General features: G+C 42.0%; 1 protein-coding gene across 1 annotated transcript in view; it reads left to right on the top strand.

The window, feature by feature from the left end:
- The window catches only part of KDM4B (lysine (K)-specific demethylase 4B), a 76,049-nt gene that overhangs the window by 18,287 nt on the left and 41,438 nt on the right, over positions 1–16,324 (top strand). Inside the window, exons 5-7 of the mRNA XM_008949832.1 lie at positions 4,212–4,261; positions 8,455–8,558; positions 12,881–13,018. Of these exons, the coding sequence (XP_008948080.1) occupies positions 4,212–4,261; positions 8,455–8,558; positions 12,881–13,018 (292 nt within the window). The remainder of the gene's footprint in view (positions 1–4,211; positions 4,262–8,454; positions 8,559–12,880; positions 13,019–16,324) is intronic.

Raw genomic sequence — 16,324 nt, 5'->3', positions numbered from 1 at the left:
GTAGGGAAATGATTGTCCAAGACATCTGTAGCTTTGGGGCAAGCATCTTCTGGATCTGTGACCCTGATGTCTGGTAATTACAGCCAGAGTTTTGCAGGATACTCAAGAACTCAGAAGATGACGTGGAAGCATAGATCAGAAGTGCTGGAACTAGGTTTTATGAGAAAAGTTTGGAAGCTGAAAGTCTTTCAGGTAGAACAGTCAGTTCTGTATTTGTACAAGTGATACTTAATCCATTTCATGGACCTTCTTTTGATTTGGTAGAAAGAGTAGAAAAAGGTAATTTAAAAGGATCAGTATATTACGTTCAGATTGTTGTCTTCAGGGTAAGATGACATTTGAGTCACACAGCTATAAGTTTTTTTTTTTTATCTTCAGATATTTTCTTTTCCCCCGTTCTGTAAATCTTCTGTTCCCTGGCAAAGCAGCAAGACACATTATTCATGCTGTAATCCCACAAATTGCTGAGTGGCAGGTTTTCAAGTGAAGCTTGGCCCTTCGTCTTGGTCAACTGCTGCAGGGCTGACCCCTGGAAGTACCTGCTTAAGGCATTAGTCTCTTGGTCTGTTTGCAAGCCCAGTTTCTTGGAAGTTTGATAAATCTTCAAACGGTTGCTGGCTTAGCACTATTTACCTAGACTTGGCTTTTATTGTGGAACCAGGTTGAACCAGAAGGGACTGGAGTGGCTCAAGGTCAGCCTTTTCAGCACTGGTGTTTTCTGTTGGCTGGTGCAGATGTTTTCTCTGAAGCAGAAATAGTCTATAAAAAGATGGCTCTTAAGAAGGGCTGTTAAAATATTTACACTGCCACCATCACTTCTCTTTAGTGTAGGTTGTTTGGGGCAATGGAAAAACCTTGCTCCATCTTTGCTGTGGTTAAAAGGAGGTGTCTGCTCGAGGCTGGATCAAAGTTAGTCCTGCTCTCCATCCAATTCAGTTTTCCTCAGGCAGAGAGATGTTCCAGAACTGCCTCTGTCAGCAGAGGTGAGGCATCAGGAGCTCTTGGTCTGATCATCTCGACACAGCCCAGCTTGTGGATACTCAGCCTGTTTTGGCCAGTGGATACAAAAATGGTATTTTGCTTATTTTGATTTTTTTTTCTACTCTCTCCTTGTCTTTGAGGAATGCATTTGTGCTATGATCTTAATGGGATAGAGAAGAAAAATAATTTTACGTGTAGTTTTTGTTGGGTTTGGGGCTTTTTTTTTTTCCTAAAGATTTTGATAGGGTGGGACTTCTTGATATATTTTGAGCAGAAACCTGCTACATTTCTATTTGGGCTGAGGAAGGTAAAATAACCACACTGTCTGACAGAATAAAATCTTAAAGCATTCAGAGTCACACACAGAGAAAAGGAAATTACTGGATATACTTTACAATGTGTAATCTTGTCAGTTGTCACTGGAATTCAAGACGTTTTGCTGTTGATCTGAACCTCAGCCTGTGGGTACAAGAGGTATGGTAGGAAATCCTACCCAATGACAGCATTTAGCCACTTGCATCTCTCAAGAATTTTTGTCCCCAACAAGTGCCTGGCTGTTTTTCATGGTGAAAGCAAGAGGATGGTACCATAAGGTCGTGCACAGGAGCCAGCCCTCGGTGGATGTTTATATGCTCCATAACAGTACTCCTCTGATTGCAGCAATTTCTAATCTTTCCATGTCTCCTCCATTGTTCTTCCACCTTGTAATCAATCATTTTATGTCTAGACAGAGCTAGCTAGCTCAATCTGTGCCATACTTCCAGAAGCCTTCTGTTTCTCATCCTGCTTTTAAATAGCAGCCCAAATTCATTCTTTATTGCCTATCTTTATGTAAATCAGTCAGATTTGTGAGTGCAACTTGAGGTAGAATTTAGCCTACTTCTAATTCTCTGCTGCAGTTCATGGTTTGAATTCCTGAGAATAAATATATAAGGATGTCCAGGCGCTGCTTCCTGAAAGACTGGCCCAAACAAGAAAGTTAATGTCTAAAATTGGAGTTGGCCGTTACCAAGAAGCTGTTCTGTGGTAGGGTATTCTCATTTGGATATTTCTACATATAGTTCTTTTTTATAAGCTGGAAATTCTTCCTCTTGCTGGTCTCTCTCCAACAAAATCCTTTTTCTGTGTCTCTCCACGGACCGTTCTCTAAAGCTCCGCTTGGCTTTTTGCAGTCTGCAGTTTCAGATAACACAATAACCATGTTCCAATGTATTAAACTTTTAACATCCTCAAGATTCAATTAATCTTATCTTTACAACTCCCAATTACAGGCACTAATTAAGTGAAGGTTGCATTGTAGACTGGGGATATTACATTAATCATCGGCAGCCTTGTAGCCATAAATGAGTTCTTTCCCAATCCTTCAGCATTTTTCCCAGAAGGAATGGAATGTCTCATTTCCCTGTTTTAAGGGACATTAATCCCACAAAGGAGCTTTGGATCAGGATTAGTTTTATCACATTTATGTAAGTGATGAATGGTCTTTGTAAAAAGAAAGCTCCTAGCTTTGTCCCAGACAAATGAAATTGAATTGTTGGATAATTATGCAATTTAAGGCACTGTCAAACTTTGGTCAGAGGATGTTTGGAGTCCATTGCTATATTTATTAATTTTACAAGATTAGGTGTTACATAGTGTTTCTTTTTTATGGTTTCAGTTTAAATGGGCATAATGCCTAAATCCTGAAGCATCCTGTGTAGGATTTCTGCCCTGTCTTATCCCTTAGCACAACAGGTAAATTTGGGGTTTGTACAAAAGCAAGGCAGGATATAACTTCTGTCTACTTCTCCTTACATTATAGATAAATTTTAGGCTTGAAAATGGAGAAGCTGAACAAGTGGGCTGGCTGAAAGTAAAAATCAGGTGTATTTTGAGAGATCCTATCAGAAGCAGAGCAGTACTCTTGACCTGTTGTTGAGCTAGTGCAGTTGCCCGCTACAATATCCTGTTTTCAGCTTGTTCTATTGAGACATGATGGATTTGACATCTTTATTGGAAATAACAAAAATAATGCCCTTTTTATTAATCACAGGGAACCAAAGTTATAGCTGGAAATAAATGTCATATTCACAAATGTAAATTTTCAGAGTTCTCTGCTACAGAAAATGGCACGAGAGGCCTGTTGGGTTTGTTGCAGTATGTGAGCAACAGTTTACAGAATTCCATTGACATTATCACGTGTGTCATCACCTTAAACACACTGAAGTGTGTCACTATATTTACTACTTGTTGTAACCTGGATGCCTAAAATCTTAGTTTTCTGATTTTGGCTTCTGTGAGTATTGAGGTGGTGTAACTTCAAAGCAGTAAAGTAACTAATAACTTGTAAAAAAAACCCCATCCATTTGAAACTTGGCTGATTTCTGTAAATAATCATCACACATCACACTGAGGCTCGCCTGTGACTTTAGGCAGTTGATTGTTTTTCCAGTATTATATTCAATGCTTCATGCTTGTGGAAGAAAAACCATTTAGATCAAATTGTTTTGCACCCTTTTTATCCCTTTTCCAACAAAAGTGTCTTTAAAAAGTGTCAAAGTTGTTCCTTATGTCCTTTAATGTTGGCTTCCTCAGAAGACTGCTGTTGGCTTCAACTCATCAAGAAAATTATCAGTTTAATTCTTTCCCATCAGATAACTGACTTCTTCAGCCCTTGTGAAGAGTATTTACTTTTTTGACTAAAATTAAAAATATTTACAGAGAGTTTTCTTTGGCAAAGCTTATCTTAATTTGCTGTAGATGCACCAGAGCACACAGACCCTCCTCCACACCTTTTCAGCCCATCCAGGATTTCTTGCGTGTTATCTTCGGCGCAGCCTCGTGGTTTTATTTTGCAGATATCTTTTCAGCAGAAAACACACCTGCTGTTCCCTATACTGATTTATTTCTGTTTTTTTTTTTCCCCTGCTGCGTCATCACTTTGTCCTCTCAGTTTTCCTTCTACCCTGTGAAGTCGTGTGATTCTGCTTAGAAACATTGCAGGGAAATAACACACATCGTATAACACGTCGAAGGGCTTTTATTAAAGCACTGGCTTTCTTCCATGTATTATGTGTTACTGATACCTTCCAGACTTACATCTTAGTTATTTCCAGACATTAATTGCGAGTGTGCTGTGCTGAAAGTTATTACCATGCTTGTTTCTAGGCTCTTTCTTTCAGTGTTTTTATATTATAAAATGATCTATGGGCTGGGTGGTTTATTTTTCTCATGTGTTAACTTTTTCCTAGGTATGCCATACCTCCAGAACATGGCAAGAGATTGGAACGCCTGGCAAAAGGTAAGCTCTGCTTCCTCCTCCATGTGGAACTCACGGGTTCCTTCTCAGTGAAAACTGGAGCATCCCAGGGGAGAATCCTACCCTGGATTGTGAAACGTGTTTATCAGAGAATCGTGGAATGGTTTGGGTTGGAAGAGACTTTCAAAGGTCATCTAGTCCAACCCCCATGCAGTGAGCTGGGGCACATTCAACCAGAGCAGGTTGCTCAGAGCCACCTATCTGTACCTATTGTTCCAGTGTTTCATCACCATCATTGTACAAAATTTCTTCTATCTATCTATAAAGAATTAATTGGCCTTGAACTGGCTGTCACCATTTACTCTTGGAATTGCTGCTTGATCAACCTGCTGCATTGGTGTAACAGCTTCAGAGTCAGAACAATTGTCAGTGAGCTTTCCTACTAGTGCAGCTGGTTTCTCAAAGCCTTGGTCTTCTGACACATCATGACCCTAACTAGAATTGATGGAAACAAACCTTGGATTTTGAGGCATTGAGACCAAATGCTTCCATGTCTGGAGAACGGGTTTAATAAAAGACCTACTGTGATCTCCCTGTGTAATGTGAGGTGTGTCATGGGGAGGGGAGAACTGCTGTCCCTGCTCTGTGAAGTACAGCTTGGGGAGGTCTTCCTGACACCCCCAGGCACACATTCTGTGGGGGTAAAAAGGGTGGTAGGAACTATTCTTCCTTCCTATACTATAAAGGCTACATAGACAACATTAGCATTGATTATTTTGAGACTTAAGGAGGAAACTGCTTACAACTTCAGCAGCAGCGTTGGTGGAGAATAGCTAGTGGAGTTCTCATGTTGCTTTGTGATGATACTCATTGTATTTAGTGACTTTCCTTTCATTCAAAGGATCAGAATCGTTCTGGTTGAAAAAAACCTTTAAGATCACCAAATCCAACCCTTCCCCAGCACTGCCAGGTCCCCACTGCCCCGTGTCCCTCACACCACATCTCCACAGCTTGGAAACCCCTCCAGGGGTGGGGACTCCACCACTGCCCTGGACAACCCTTTTGGGGAAGAAATTTTTCCTTATAGCCAACCTAAATTCCAACTTCATCCTCCTTTGTCTTTTCAGTATAACAAAGGCCATCTTAAAAAAAAAAAGGGGGGGAGGAAAGTAGGGGAAAATCTAAAGGAAAGGGGAGGAAAAAACCAAAAAGCAGGGCTAGCTTCAGCTGTGATGGGCTTCCACCATTTCTCACCAGGCTGGCTGTACAGTTTTGGCCATACAAAGCACCAGCCTTGGCTGCCTGTGAGTACAGCTCGTGTGTGAGTGGAGGTCGTGGTAGTGTTAGGTGATGGTTGGACTTGATCATCTTAGAGGTCTTTTCCAACCTTAGTGATGCTGTGAATTCTGGCTGACTGGCTGCCATCTGGTAGCACCCAACCACCCCAGCACGAGCAGTGGGTGCAGCCTTCACCAGCCTGCCCTTGGCATTTCTGCTCCTTTCCAGTTGGTAACGTTGGGACCTTCAGGGAAGGTGTCTGACTGCAGAAGTGTCTATTTTTTAATTTGTTGATGTTTCATTTGGGTTTTGTTGCTATTTCCATCCACTTGCAAATGTTCTAGTTGCCACCCATCTAAAAAAAGCTCCTATCCCAGAATAATTAACTCAAAATCTATGTGTTTCATCTCCAGTGAGCCATACTTGAATGATTTAAATTTGTTGTTGAAGTTAGTGCAGCAGAAGCAGACAGGAAAATCTGGAAGGCTGTATTCTGATGCAGAGGAGAAAAAGTTCTGGTCCTGTTTTTCCAGAAAGCAGGCAAATAATGGCATTTCTTGCAGACAGTCTGACATTCTATTGACTGTTTCATAACCTATAAAAAAGGGGAGGGTGCTGAAGGGAGCAGCTGGGTGTGTAGGATAAATGTAGAATAAATGGGGATAATGTCCTAGGGCATGGTAGTGTTGTTTTCCTGTGCACTGAGAGCCATGATCCCTAAATACAAATAATATTGAAAATTGCTGCTCAGAAACGTTGCATTTCAAAGCTACAGTTGACTGTAGTCATTTGCCAGGTTTTATAAAAGTTACTGATTTTTTAATAGATGAAAAAGTAAATCCATGTGACCTGGGTTCTGTAGAATCTGAAATACCACCCCAAAGTCTAAGGAATACCAAGTCTCCTCTCATTTGTAGCTTATTTTTACTGATGGTCAATTTTTGAGGCACATCAACCTCTGGCTCTGTAGAAACCAGGAACAAATTGTCAATGATCTCATCTTTATTTTAGGGTTTTGTCACCCAGTCCCTTTTGGAAGTCGGGTTGGGTGATGTTTTAAAACTGCCTGACCATTGTCCCTGCCCCGTGTGTCAGTGGTTGGGACTGGGAAGAAGTTTACCATGGAGAAATGAGTGTGCAATTAATATGGCAAATGAATAGCTGAGCTGTAAATGGGCTCGCTGGGAGAGCTCTGGAGCCCATGGAGAGAATGTTAATGTGTTGCCATGTTATTGGTGCTAATCACTTAAAATGTGCTTCTTTATTAGTAGCTTTAATGAGAGCCTCTTAAACTGTGCATTAAAAAGAGGGACTGCAGAGAAGGACGACAGGCTGGGTAGCAGACAGTCATAATTTTAATGGAAATGCTTTTAGTACAAAAAAAATATAAGAAAATCTGGAATCCAGTAATCCTTTTCACTTTCTGAAACCCCTTCCATTATGTCTCATCAATTAGTTTTGTTTCCAGAGCTTGGGTTATTTATTTTCCTAAATGGTGATGGTTTTTAATCCCCATAAACACATAATTTGTTATTGAGTCACCCACTTGGAGTGAAACACAGGGGCTTGAAGAAAATGCTGTTACTTTGGTTGAGCTGATGTCTCTGGGAGCAGAGTGCCAACCTCAAGGGATTTGGTCAGTTTTTACCACTGTTTTAATGTTTTAAATTCTCTGTGATTTGTTCCAAGAGATTAGTGTGTATCTTGTAGCTGTGGTAGAAATTTTTAACACCTAATAGCACGGAGGTGCTGAGTCAGATGGTGCCTCTGCCAGGCTTGTTAGTGACCCATGGGTGAGAGTCCCTCATCCCTCACAAGAAGATGTTTTGTTTCCTTCCCTTCTTTTGACTGGTCATTAATATTTACATGCTTATTTTTATTTTAGGGGGTGGTACCTAGTGCAAATCAATCTGGAGTCTTAGGAGTTGTTTTGCTTTCCCAAGAATAATATAGCAATCTGTCAGAGAAGGGATACAAAGGACTGGGCAGTGTTTGGAGCATGTTGTGCATAATTTTTCCCTGTCTGTATTCAGAAAAAAAGGTGGTTTAGGGTTTAGGTGTCAGCCAAAACTTGAGAGAGACAGGTTCTGTTTCTTCATTTGCTAGGGTTTTACTGAAATTTTGACCAAGATACTTATTCCCAGACACAGAAAACTTAGATGCCTACTCTCAACTTGAGTGGAATTTAGACTTATGTGCCTCAGCATGCAAGTTTTTGTCACAAAATTTACATGGTATTTTAAACAATGAGGGATGTGCACATTACTGACATCTCTAGATGTATGCCTATTGCTTTGATCTGTGTAAAGTATTTATGCCCCTGTACTGGGCACTGGGGAGGCTGCCCCTTGAATCCTGGGGTCAGTTTTGGGCCCCTCACTTCAAGAAGGACCTGAGGGAGCTGGAGCATGGCCAGAGAAGGGCAGTGAAGCTGGGGAAGGGTCTAGAGGCCAAGTGTGGGGAGGAGCAGCTGAGGGAGCTGGGGGTGCTGAGCCTGGAGCAAAGGAGGCTCAGGGGAGACCTTCTGGCTCTGCACAGCTCCTGACAGGAGCCTGGAGCCAGGGGGGGTCGGGCTCTGCTCCCAAGGAACAAGGGACAGGACAAGAGGAAACGGCCTCAAGTTGCCCCAGGGGAGGTTGAGGTTGTCCCTGAGGAACAATTTCTTGCCCTGAAGGGTTGCCCAGGGCTGTGCCAGGCTGCCCAGGGCAGTGGTGGAGTCCCCACCCCTGGAGGGGTTTCCAGGCTGTGGAGATGTGGGGTGAGGGACACGGGGCAGTGGGGACCTGGCAGTGTTAGGTTGACACTTGGACTCAGTGATCTCAAAGGTATTTTTCAACCTTAATGATTCTATGATTCTATTTAGTCAAGTTTTCATTTTGACAGCTTGTCTCTGCTTGAATAAATTGAGTGGCTGTAGTATTGCTTCACTGATCCTCCTCTTCTCAATGTCTCCACAGGATTTTTTCCAGGAAGCTCTCAGGGATGTGATGCTTTCCTGCGTCACAAGATGACCCTCATCTCCCCCTCCATCCTGAAGAAGTATGGCATCCCTTTCGACAGGGTATGTACAAAGGAGGCATCAAAGACACTTGTTGAGGTGCACAAAGCCCAGCAGCCCCTTTTTTTTTTTTTTTTTTTTTTTTTAAAGGAAACAATCAATCCCCAGCCTCTGAGGAGCAATTTGCTTAATTTCTAAGTGCATTATTATGCTAAATGTGTCCTATCGCTTTAAACCAGGTGCTTGCCTGGAAAGGAGGATTTGTGGTTTGGCTGAGACACCTTCTGTGAAGTGCTTCTCTTCAATAAAAGCTTTCAGGAGAACTAACTTTGTCAGTTAGGGAACCTCTCCAGGCAGAGAGGGGCAAACTGTAAGAAGGATGCCATGGCTTATCAATAGGCAGCATAACTCACTGGAAATTCTTAAACACAGACTTTGCTTCTCCTGGATCCAGAGTGAACCAAAACCTGGAGTTAGATGTGCAGGTTCTCTGTTGTGTAAGCATTTGTTCTGCCCTGAGCCAGCGAGGATCCACGAATCCCTTAAGTCCTCTTATTGGAGAGGAAGGGTCATGTTTGTTTGGTATGATCGTTTTAATGTGCTTATTCTTAAAGGCTTCTGGCAAGAAGTAAATCTCCTCAGCCAAGCATGCTTACCACGGATTTAGTATCTGCAGAATCAGTCAAAGAGCTGCTGCTGCTGTGTGTCAGTGGCATGCAGAGCCCTTCCTGCCAGGGGGTCTTTGGATGTGGGAAAGGGGTGGAGTGAGAGGTGCTGGGACTCTTTAACTCCAGTGGGAAGTGCCAGAGACTGCCTGGTTCAAACTGATTTCATCCTTCCCAATCCCTTTTGCATCAGCACCTGTAGGTAACGTGACCATCTTTAAGAACTCTTAAATTCTGATTTTTTTAATTTATTTTTTTTTAAGCATAGTTTTGTTAGAGTTAGTCCATCTGAGACAAAGCGTAGCACCTACTTGATGAGCCTGGTGATTCTTCGAGATGGAAGTAAAAGACCTTGGCTCTTTTATAGCATAAAACCTGTGAATTCATTCAATTTACTGCTCCAGAGACTTTCATTTTTCCTAGTGGAAGGCTTTGATGAATGAAATTTGAAGTGTAATCATCTGGCTTGTCAGCTGAGCTTGCTGTCAGTGCAGAGGAGACTTACATGAAGCAATGTGGTGCTTATGGTTCAACATCAGTGGCTAGACTTGGCCTAGTTTGCACATGATGGTTGATATTAAATTGCTCATAGAGAGCAACAAACCGTTTTTCTTGTAATTCTATCTGTGGAACCTAATTCCCAAGTGTGAAAACACAGGTACCTGCTACCCAGGGTGGAAAATAATCCAATGAAAATAGCCAATTGAGGGATCTGAATTTTTTTGATAAGGCTTTTTGCTTTACAAATTTCAGGAAAGTGGATATGTGGACTGCAATATGGGAAACATCTCAGTTTAATACATAAATGCCCCTCTGAGAAATAACTTTTGATAGAGGAGAAAAAAACATTCCCTATAACCATAGTCAGAAAAGAGAACAAAAAGCTGTAGCTGTTGCAAGCTCCTGAAAAATCTGTCTGACTTTATCTTTGTATGTTGGCCTAAACTGTAAAGTTTAAGGATTTATTCTTCTTATTTCTGCTTCAGTATTGGTTGAATGCTGTGTCTTGCTGCTTCTTGTGGTGTTTTCCTTATGAAGTTTGTAACCAGAAGCCATAAGTGGTGCAATAATTGGCTGAGCAGAGCCTAAAAAGCACACGCTGCTTATCTAAAGAAGCTGAAAATAGAAATTTGAAAGTACCTGTTGGTGCACACTTGCTGCTCAAGGGAAGCTGGCCTGGGAAATGGGAATTAATTTCTGCTGTTTCGTTCAAGCAGCATGTTGGAGCAGTGCTCTTGGGTCTGCTGGAGGTCAGAATGTGGAGGAAATTCTTGCAGGACATGAAATATTTGAATGTTGTAGGTGGGCATATTTTTCTCTGGAATAATATGTTGTTATAGGTTTGATTTTTCCATCTACCTGAGGAAGGTGGCGTTGACTAATAATTGTGCACTGAGTGGTTTCTGATCCATAACCAAATGAGAGTTTGTAGGAAGGCAACAGAGGAAAAATTCTCTCCCAAACTTATCCCAGGTCATCTTTGCTGAGCTGTATGGTGATAGGGATGGGGTGCAAACTGGTTTTAATAAGGGCATTTCTAGTTTATTGCTTGGTAAAAAGTCTTTTCCTGCTTAGCTTGGCTTCCCACTGTGAATATTTTGATTTGTGACATGAAGGTTTTCTCCAGATTGACATCTGGTGTCTCCTTCCTACTGAGGATATGGAGAAATCTTAGTGCTAAGAATCTGATTTTTGTCTCCCTAATTTTTACCAAAAACCCAGGAGAGACCAGTGTGCACATAAAGGACAGTATTAATGTCAAACCCAAACTTTATTTTTGAAGCAAGATGGGCTATTAACATGTTACATAAGTATCATTCCTAATCCTGATGTACAGCATGCAGGCGGGAAAGTGTTTTTTTTTTGTGACTGGTACTTTCTTCTCTATGGCACTCAGTGGAAGGATGTTTTTAAATGTAAAAAGGAGGAGGAGATCTCTTCAGTCTGAGCAGCCTATATCTGAATACCTCCTGTCCTGAAATAGCAGCTTTTGAAGGAGGATCACTGATATCCAGAACTGGAGAGCATGTGCCATTTTCCTTTAGAGAGAGAGATAGGATCCCTCCATCTGAATTCTTGGCAGATTTCAATGAAGTGAATAGGCACCATTCAGTATAAATCTCTATAATGGTATTTACTTCTGGAAAAAAAGAAACAGGTCAATACTAGGGCTCTTTAATAATTAAAAATGTGTATTTCTGTAATCTCCTATTGATCTCTCCATTTATTGCTCGAGAGCTTGCAGAAGTCAGTAAATTTAGGGCTTTCTCCATGAGTGGCAGTTTGTGCTGGCTTTCCTTCAATAGTTATTACTTTTCTGCATGGCCTATCCATCATCTTGAGTGCTTTCTAATTTATTGTAGGGATAATGTTGACAGCAGTGACATGGAGGACATACACTGTGGGCTTGAAATGAAGACACCAGGATGTAGATTTCCTGACAGAAACATAATCTTTCCTTCTTCTGAAGTTAGCAACCTACCACTCTGCTTTGATTTGTGGAGGGGGCTGGATGGGAGGATGCTTTGTGGAGCTGGGTGCAGGCTGGACTTCAGCACCTCTCCTCCAGAAATACCTCAGAATATTCTAAAAAAACCCAGTTTTTATTATCTTTTAAAATTATTCTACTAACTTTACTAACGTTAGGAAGTTTAGGAGTCAGTCCAGCCAGCTGGGTGAATGTTTTAGCTTCTTTCTGGTGACATTTTCTGTTTGGACCCATCCTGGTGTTTGTAAGTGGAAGTTCTTTGAAACCTCTGCAGGCTCTGAACTGCTGCGTGGTGAGTTACTGCTGGTGGGAAGGAATCCAAGTGGAGTTGCTTGGCATGTGACTGCTGTGGAAGGTCTGTCAGCACTTCTGGGTTGGAAAGACAGGGAAGGTCAAGTTGTGCCTCTTTCCTGATGTGTAGGAGGGAGGTGCTGTCACACGCTGGCTGAGCTAGAGAGCTGGGCTGGCAGGATGGCTTCGTGCTCACCCTGTCACTGCCAGTTGCTCTCATGATCTCTAACAATTAAATTCCTTTTTTCCCCCAATATCTTCTCTGTGTACGATGTAAAAAGAGGATTTTGTAGAAGCATCACGAATGAATTGGCTTCTGATTACAACTGTAATCTGCAGAGTTTTTAACCCTTATATTAATAATGTCCATAATGCTTATCATTGATTTAATTTTACTTAAGGAGACAAATGTTGGGCTGTAGTTTTCAGGTTGTTTGACTTACAGGTGAACAAGTGAGAGTAAGACTGATAAATGTGGAAATAGAAGCAGTGGAAGGCAGTGGGTACTTCAGTGAGACTTTGCCATGCAGAGTGCACATTAGGAGGGAGATCCAGTTTTCTTGGCTCCAACAGCATGAGGGGGAGAATGGAAATTTGGGCTTAGGCACAGCTCAAGTGGTCACGATCTAAAGATTTATTGATCTGTGGAATGCTGCAGCCTGTGATTCTTTTTGTAACTGGAGCCTGAGAGTCTAAATAGTTCAGATCTTGTGACCTCTTCCATCCATTGTTCTGTCTTTATCCTTAATGGAAATTTTGGTGTTTCTGCAGTTAACCAGAAATTGCTCTAGGTTCGGCCACGAGTTGGCAGGGACAGCTCTGCCCACCCTCCAGCTGAGACAGAGATTTAACCTGTGCATTTTATTTTAATTGGTCTTTGTTTTCAGGTTGCTACATGAACTGATCTATGGGGTATCTCTTCCTTTTGTGTTTGTTTTCAGATCACCCAGGAAGCTGGAGAGTTCATGATTACATTTCCCTATGGTTACCACGCTGGCTTCAATCACGGCTTCAACTGTGCTGAGTCTACCAACTTTGCCACTTTGAGATGGATTGACTATGGGAAAATGGCAACCCAAGTAGGTGTCTGTTGGGATGAAAGGTTCCTTAAAACCACTAGCTCATGAAACATGGAAGAATGAGAGTGGGAGACTTAAGAACAAAAGGGGAAATGCTGGTTTTGGGACAACATTCTCTTTCGTTGTGCCATGTTGCTGTTTTATGATAATTTTTTGATCATTTTGAGGGCCTAGTAATGACTTCTCAAATGCTAGATGTTACCTACGCCTTGTGAAGAGGTGGTTTGGAGACTTTGTAAGTTAGGATTACTTTTCTATGCATCTAAACTGCATTTCACAGTGAATAAGGTGACTGATGTAACCGAGTACAATTCATTAGGTACACACTGAAGGGGAAGCAATAAGCTGGAAATACTTTTAAGCTGTAATAAGACTATGGTAATAACCTTCTGAAGAGAGCAGAATTTCTCAGGTCTATCCACTCAGTTAAGTTGGAAGAGGAGAGTCATGCTGGATGACTCTGCGTGGCTGTTTCTCATCAGGGCAAAGTTGTTGTGTGTTTTGTTCCTTTTGGCAGCTCTGAAGGCAGCACACATATGGCATTCTCTTGGTTTGAAGTGTGAAGTAGAACTGATCAGCATAACTGATACAGCAGGAGCTGTGGATTTTTAAATTGAGGATCAGATCCACGCAGTCTTTGGGGAAAGGTTAAACAATTACAGAGGGGGTAGCATTTGAAAGTTGCCTCACGTGTTCCTTTGCAGAAGGGCAGATTTAATTTTCACTCCAGAATAGCATTTATAATATCTCCTTCATTTACTTTTTTGGGTGTTTTTCTATCAACTCAGCTTGAATCTGTAACTTTTGTGATGCATCCTAATGCTTTCTTCTGGGCTAAACCAGCTCTGTTCAGCACGGGCTGCAGGCACCTCTGTGGCTTGCTCTGGAACAATGTAGTGATGCCCATTTTTCCTTTACAAAGGTTTATCTTCTGAGGGTAGCAAAAGGTAGATGATGACTGAATGGTGTCATTCTCTTCTCAGCTTTGGGATCCTGGGGTCCCTGACAGATCCCTTTTATAACCCTCCAGCTTTTTGCTGTAATGCCTTTGGCTGTTTTTGAGCCAAGCTGAAACCTTCTGCATAGAATTATATTTGATAATGATCAGTGTTGTGTGTTAATCAGCTTGAGTGGCTGCTTTGTGACTAATGTGAGTCACTCTTTTTGCTTCTGGAGGCTCGTGCTGTTTCTGGCACTGCAGGCTTCATGGGATCTCATAGAGTCACAAAAAAACCCCTCCATACTGTTCCTCACTATTTTTCCTTCTTAACATCATTAACCCAGCTGTAAAAGGAAGATGATTGTCACCCCAGAGGACTTTTTTCCTGCTTTTTCCCCTCTTTGGTAGTCTCTACCCTCCCTCATCAGCTGCAGGAGTGCTTTGGATATACAATGGCACAATAATCAATATCTGAGAAGCTCATCCCATGGAAAACAAGCTCAGCTGGTCAGGTTCCTGAGAGGTGAAGTGTCTGTCCTGTTTATTTTTTTCAGTAATATTCAGCCTGTAGGTTCAAGGACACTCCACTGTTAGCCAACAAATTTGGCATTTGAGCTCTCTTTTTTTTTCTAAAATAAACAGATTTTATTATATAATTTCTGACAGCAGAGTGGTGTAAAAGCATCTTCTGTTAGGCACACTAGGGCTGTGCCATGAAATACAAAAATGAAATATGCCATGAAATACAAAATACATGAACTCACTGTGCCAGTGGGGTAGCACCACTAAATTACTAGTAATGGCAACTGAAATGATTCTCTGAACAATGAAATCCTCATGCTGAAAAGTTCTGTATTTGTCCTCTGTGTCCCCCACCAGCTTTCAAGCAGTGGTCCCTCTGCTGGGGTTTGTAATCTCTCCATATCCCACCAAGGCTGTAGAGCAGACCCTCTGGCAGTGATTGAGGCTGCAGGGCTAGGTGGAGGCTGGAGTTGTATATCTGAATTTGTTCTGGAGTTAAAGACATGGTAAGAAAACCCTGGACCAGTAAGAGGCCTCAAATCAGTGTGAAGTGTCTTAAACTTAAAAATAGCCAAGCAAACTCGATAGGAAATTTTAAAAATAGCATTTGTCTGCTGTGACCCTGCAGACCAGGTTTATCTGTAGCAAGTGGTCGTGGTATTACACCCCAGAAAATGGGGGTTATCATGGAAATTCTGACAGACCCTTAACTCCAGCACTGCCAGGAGGCACCACTCTAATATGAAAAGCAATTTTGGGCTCAGCCATGTGTTCACAAACAAGTGACATTGGGGAAGTGCAGTTTCAGATTGAGCCTCCATGCTTACATTGTTAAGCAGCCTAGCGTGAAATTACTGAACAAGCAGCAGGGAGAGCTCTGAGCAAATCTAGGGAGAGAAAGTTGGAGGGTGGAAGGAGACGCCCAATTTATTTCCATTGCTCTGGGTGACACTTGTCTGTTCAGAGATTTCCATTTAATATTGCCTCAGCCAGGCACGGAATGCATGTTAATTAACCCTTTGGTACCTTGCTCTCAGGTGCCAGATGAGGTAGGAATGCTGTTACACTGCGAGGGCAAAAGGTTTGTTTAAATCTCATTTTAAGTTAAACAGAGACTTAATGAAATACCAGCTGACTGTGGACACTTGAGCTGCCTGCACGTTTGTGGAGAGAGAATTCATGGAGAGAGACATCCTGGAGTCTGTGAATTTTGGTTAACTACTGCAGGTTTACTAGATTTAAAGGATGGCTATATTGATTTCTGTGCTTTCAGGCACAATTAGATCATCCTCACCCGCTTCTGAGCCTGGGTTTGGGTTTTTTTTCTTGTCATACACTCTTTTATGAAGTTCTTGGAAACTCTCCCCTGGGTGGCACTTTGCAGGTACATACTCTTACTGTGCTGGAACCAGCTGGAAGGCAGTTCTCCTTTCCTCAGGTTAGCAATACAGCTGTCTTGTCCTGCCAGTACTCGTGAGATTGGTGACAAGGTAAGGTTCAAGAGGAACCAGTTGTAATGTTCTCCAGGACATAATCCTGGGGATGAAATGAGGATTCTGCTCTACTGAGAGCGATATGTGTCAATGGCAGAGCATGAGAGAGAGCTCACACAGGGAGGTGATGGCTCACCTTGGAGAAACATCCACAGAGCCCTGCTAATTGCCTGCCAGATGGATGAAATGTTCTGCTAACCACAGCAGAACCTGCCTAGGCTGTAAAAAATACATAATAACCACACTGAAGTTTAAAGCTCAGCTTCTGAAACGCTGGTTCTGTTCTAATTGTAGAACAAGCATATCAGCATTAGCAAAAAAAAAATCCCCAAAGCAATGGCTGCAGAGTTG

The sequence above is a fragment of the Merops nubicus genome, unplaced genomic scaffold, assembly GCF_000691845.1.
Source record: "Merops nubicus isolate BGI_N331 unplaced genomic scaffold, ASM69184v1 scaffold5851, whole genome shotgun sequence".
Classification (NCBI taxonomy): domain Eukaryota; kingdom Metazoa; phylum Chordata; class Aves; order Coraciiformes; family Meropidae; genus Merops; species Merops nubicus.
The sequence above is the reverse complement of the archived record's forward strand: the minus strand, read 5'-3'. Positions and strand labels throughout refer to the sequence as shown.